Raw genomic sequence first — 5,303 nt, 5'->3', positions numbered from 1 at the left:
CGTGGACAGCTGTTGCACTAGATACTGTGGATTGTTAGCGAAATCCTGTAGCACATGTACCGTAGATGTTCCTGTAGCAGTGTGCCTGTTCACATTCATCTACCCATCCGTTCTAGATCCAACAGCCAGAAAAAGAGGCAGGGCACGGTACTGTTGATTCGTGCCTTGTGTCTAGCAGGCACTGGATCTCAGTCCCATTTTCCTTTCCCCTTCTGGAACTAACGAGAAATCCAGCACAACACAAGGGCTTCTATATTTCAATTTGGACGCACACCCAATGCTTACACACCACGGTGAGCCAATGCTTATACTGAGTACTTGTTTTTCTTCCGTCAACTGGTCACCAAGTTTTGGCACTAGTTAAATAACAGTAACCAACGTGGCCTCATCCAGCCCATCCAAAGGAAAACGAGCGGTCCAGATCCATCTCACTCGACCGATGTCACAACGTACGGAATAACGAAACTGAAACGTCAGGGAGGGCTGGAGTAGGGGGTGGTCATCGTCTTCCTGTTCCACCACTCGCAAACTCTCCCCTCCCATTCGCCACACATCGTCTCGGCCGGCCGTCACTCACCACTCCGTCGACCCCCCTCAACCCGACCTCCACTCCCCACTCTGTCGCCCCCCTCGACGCGGCGGCCGTCGTCGGGATGACCGCCTCCTAGCAATCCAGACGGGATTTCCGGCGGAGTCCCCCGCCCTCCCCTGTTCCGCGGCTGATAGAGATCCGGGTTCTTGTCGGTAAGCTGCTATCTCTTCCTTCCCTTGATCCCCCCCAAGTTACCTCTCCTGATTTGTTTCCGGTTACTGCCTGCGCGTTCGTGATATTAGGAAATCTCTGGTTACTAGATGCGTGATTCATACTTCTTCACCGTAGGATTTTTTTTCTTGGGAGTGGGACGGCCTCCCCAAGATTCGAGATTTTCCATGGCTCTGTGTACGGATGAAATGTCCGACTGGATTTTGCTTTACAGTCCAAAAGATAAGTATACTAGTGGAATCTCTGTACCTTGCACCACGATAGAGATATGCGATTTGCACTCTGAAACTGAGGAGTAACCAGTAGGCCGGATTCGAAACTGGGTGATTGATACCTCCTTAGGATTTCAAGTCTGTTGACATTTTGAAGAAGGTAGCCAGGTACGCATTCTTGGTTTCAATTATCTGAACAGGGCTTGAGTCAGAGTAGTCATAAAGCTTTGTTGATCTCAAGCTCTACCAAATAGGCTAACTGTATGACGCTGAACATGCCATGATACAAACTCTGTTAGATCATTAGAGGCCCCAAAAAAAAAATAACAAGCCTCCCTGTTCGAAACCAGTGTGTCCAACATACCAGATCCAGCATAGGTCCGAAAAGGGTAAAAAAATACAGGAATGGAAAACTAAACATGGGAAACACAAACTGGACATAAGATATCACAGCATCCACCCCGTGTTAATTGAAACTGGGTGATTGATACCTCCGTAGGATATTAAGTGTTGAAATCTTGGAGAAGGTAGCCAGGTGAGGCATACATAGTCTCAATTATCTGAACAGGGCTTGAGTCTGAGTTTGCTAGAAACTATCTCTAAGTGAGACTGTTTGAGTAGTCATAAGCTTTGCTGATCTCAACCTCTACCGAATAGGCTCTGGATAACTGTATGACACTGAACATGCCATGATACGAACTCTGTTACTCCCTCCGATCTTATTTAATTGACTCAGATTTAGTACAAATTTGTACTAAACCTGAGTCAATTAAATAAGATCGGAGGGAGTAGATCATTAGAGGCCCCCCAAAAAAACAAGCCTCCCTGTTCGAAACCAGAGTGTTTAACATACCAGATCCAGCATAGGTCCGAAAAGAGTTAAAAAATACAGGAATGGAAAACTAAACATGGGAAGCACAAACTGGACATAAGATATCACGGCATCCACCCCGTGATACAAATGACTATTTTATTTTCTCACATTGTCTGAATACTAGGAATCATGTATTTGCTTAAGAATCGCCGTATCTACTGCAACAACATCAAAATAGCTCAATTTAGGTGTATTAGCAATTTAGTACAACCCAGAACCATCACACACACAAAAAATAACCCAGAACCTGTTATCGCTTTTACCAATCATTTAGGGCTGAACTAGACTCGTAATCTTGCATTTTGTTATATATGTTCCGAAGAAGTGTCCAGTGGCCTCTTCTTATTGCAACTACTAAATGATGTACTCCCCCCCTCCCTCCCGAAAAGGATGTCACAGATTTGTCTAAATTCGACAAATTTGCGACATCCTTTTCGGGACGGAGGGAGTATAAGCAATGTGTAGTCTATGTAGGATTTATTTGATCCTTCCGTACCTCCATTTAATGTGATGTAAGTCCTGCGTAAGCTGTACAGTAAGGGTTAGAACAAGGTGACAATATATTTTTTCCATTTATGTGCAATAAACTTAGATGGTCTTACATAACCCATAGTGGATCTCCCTAATTCGTTTTACGACTTTAGAACCCTTGGTTAGTTTCTGCTAGTTTACATGTTACATTACTGATAAGCATCTGTTTTAATTATCACTGCGAGTCTGTATGTGGTAGCACCATATAGTTTGTCTAAAACATTCTTATGTGAAACTAGTGAATGATGCTCCTTCATAGTGTCCAGCAATAAAAAAAAATTATACTAATAACTTTGAAGCATGGATTTTTGCAGGCTGACTTCCTGAGTTTCTCTCCTACTCCCTCCGTTCTAAAATAATTGACGCAACTTTATGTAGATACGTATGAATCTGTAACTAATATACGTCTATATACATGTATCTGGACAAAAATGTGACACTTATTTCAAAATGAAGGTAGTATTTTTTAAGGAAAAAAAGACACCACAGTTCGTGCCAATTTATCTTCATAGTTCATTTTGTAGTTTAGAAGTTCTATATGCACCTTAAGTTCTGTACCTATTTAATTCTTACTCGGGGCAGCTACCAGGCCGCTTGCGAAAATAGCCACCTAATCAATTATGCATCATGTCACTAATCTGTTGTCTCAGCTGCAATAGGTATATATGCAATCAGTAACTTCACTTGGTACATTCTGCACTTGTGTGTTTGCTATGTGGTTTGTGGAATTGCTAATGTGCCTGGGTACTGTATTATTGTTTCAAAAGCAAACATGATTGCATAGTTAATTATAATTCATTGCCTGACTGGTCAATTTGTTGTCTACTTGATGTTTTGATAGACTTTTCGGCTTTTGCATCTGTTGAAGTATTTTTGTATCATCTGTGAGTACATCTTACATTGAGTTTTTTTCTCAAGATAAATAGTACTGGTCAGTTTTACTGGAGAAAATGCCTTTTATGTAGGTATGGGGTTTTTTCGCTTGTGAGGTGTTCTGATTCTCTGCTGTACAGCAGGATTGCAGATGCGCAAAACGTAGTTTATCAGCTCTTCCTAATTCAACATGTGGAGTTTTGCATCAAATGCCATAGCTGGAAGTATAAAGAAAAAGGCACAGCCACCCAATCCTGATTGCTCTGATGACGATGTTTCTTCATGTGCAAGTAGAGAGGAAGGCCTTGAATGTCCAATATGCTGCGAATCATTCAACATTGTGGAGAACATTCCATATGTCTTGTGGTGTGGTCACACGATGTGCAAGAACTGTATCCTAGGTCTTCAATGGGCTGTTGTCAAGTTCCCAACCCTTCCTGTCCAGCTGCCTCTCTTCATCTCATGTCCTTGGTGCAATCTATTATCTTTCCGGCTGGTGTACAAGGGCAACCTCAAGTTCCCGCGCAAGAACTACTTCCTGCTGTGGATGGTTGAGAGCATGAACGGTGAGCGAGCAAAGTTCCATTCGTCTGGTCACGAAGGGCACCACTCGTCAGGTCCTTGCAATGGTGGCACGAGTTCAAGTCAACACCACCGAAGAACCTCTACGGCACGAGCGGAGATCTCTTCTGCCAGAGACAGAATTAACGTTGGCAACACTTCCAATACTGACAACTTCAACGTGTCCCTCTCCCTCCACAAGCTTATTGTGTGCTTCCTACAGCTGACAGCCAAGTTCCCACTCGTGATAATGTTCCTTCTCATAGTTCTCTACGCGGTCCCTGCCAGTGCTGCAGTTCTGCTCCTGTATTTTCTTATCACGTTTTTGTTTGCGCTGCCATCAGCTTTGATCCTCTACTTTGCTTATCCCACATTGGATTGGCTTGTGAGAGAGATATTCACTTAATCTGTGCTGTTGGAAATGTTAGTACGCTGTATACCTCTGCAAGACAAGTTTCATGATATCACTTGCTGTTATGGGCTCTGTATAGATTGCCCTTCTTTTTTCTTTTCTTTTATTTCTACTCTGGCCTTCTGGGGCTGTAATTTGTTGCAGCTGTCTGCTCATTGAAACTGTTGTTCTTGTCCATGAGTGACTTGAGGCTCTATTTTCCTTTTGTTATGGTCTAGTGTTGTGCACTTTTGTGGCTCCAAGTTGCGCCAATAAGTACTAAGTTCTGACTAAATCTCGAAGGGTGATGTAATGGCAATATGCCAACGGCTAACACAACAACTTTTTTTTTTTGCTTTATTCTTGACTTTCATTTCAACCTCGCTTCTTGCAAGTGATCTACTTGCATCAAATTGTAAATGTACGCAACTGATCCAATGTCAAATCCAGGGAATTAATTGAGGTGATTTATTCAGTTGCAATTATCATGGTTGTCTTTGATATGTTTATAGATGCAGATTGTTTCTATCTTGATCCTTGGTCTGGCCAATTTAGAGGATAAAACAATAGGAAGTGATGTGCATTAAGTGTAGTGGATCTTATGATATGATTAGCTCACTAACATAAAAAGTTTCGGAAACCCTAGTTTTCGAACCGCATAAGATTCATGATTGGGGAAGTTTCCAAACCGCATAAAGTGTTTGGGAGGGGTGGAAGTGATGTGCATTTTTTTTGGAGCAACCGGCAGGCTGCCTCTTCATTAATCAAGGGGGAAAAAACGAACCAAAATGTATAGGGAGGCGTATGTTTAGATTAAGGTGGTAACATAGCAAGAACCCACCAAAAAGGCAAAAAAATTAATCTGGCTCGGCCGGAATGGCCTGCCGGAAGGTGGTAAAAGCGCGCTCACGCTGTGCAATGTCTTCCCTAGCAAGATCCGCAACCTCCGGGTATGTGAGCCGAAGGCTGGTGAAGATACGACGGTTCCTTTCCTTCCACACGTTCCACACAACATAGAGAAAACGCCCGCTGATACGTCTTTGCTCTTTGCGAGGCTTTCCGGTAAGCATGTCGTCCCACCAATCTGAAATGGAGATG

The 5,303-nt window shown here is 43.0% G+C and overlaps 1 protein-coding gene across 2 annotated transcripts; it reads left to right on the top strand.

The window, feature by feature from the left end:
- The first annotated feature begins 587 nt into the window (after positions 1–587).
- LOC124701747 lies at positions 588–4,436 on the top strand. 2 transcript variants are annotated; one of them, XM_047233847.1, is made up of 2 exons: positions 588–744; positions 3,397–4,436. In XM_047233847.1, exon 2 carries the CDS (start codon positions 3,444–3,446, stop codon positions 4,218–4,220), a length of 777 nt encoding a protein of 258 aa, XP_047089803.1. In that variant the 5' UTR covers positions 588–744; positions 3,397–3,443; the 3' UTR covers positions 4,221–4,436. The 2 variants fall into 2 exon arrangements, with proteins under 2 accessions (XP_047089803.1, XP_047089801.1); XM_047233845.1 differs by having other exon boundaries at positions 589–744; positions 3,394–4,436.
- The last annotated feature ends 867 nt before the right edge of the window (positions 4,437–5,303 follow it).

This window comes from Lolium rigidum, chromosome 3 (genome assembly GCF_022539505.1).
Source record: "Lolium rigidum isolate FL_2022 chromosome 3, APGP_CSIRO_Lrig_0.1, whole genome shotgun sequence".
NCBI lineage: Eukaryota > Viridiplantae > Streptophyta > Magnoliopsida > Poales > Poaceae > Lolium > Lolium rigidum.
This window is presented reverse-complemented; position numbering and strand designations above follow the sequence as displayed.

Coding starts and splice junctions, on each gene's coding strand:
- LOC124701747 (XM_047233847.1), top strand. CDS start 3,444: ATGTGGAGTTTTGCATCAAATGCCATAGCTGGAAGTATAAAGAAAAAG.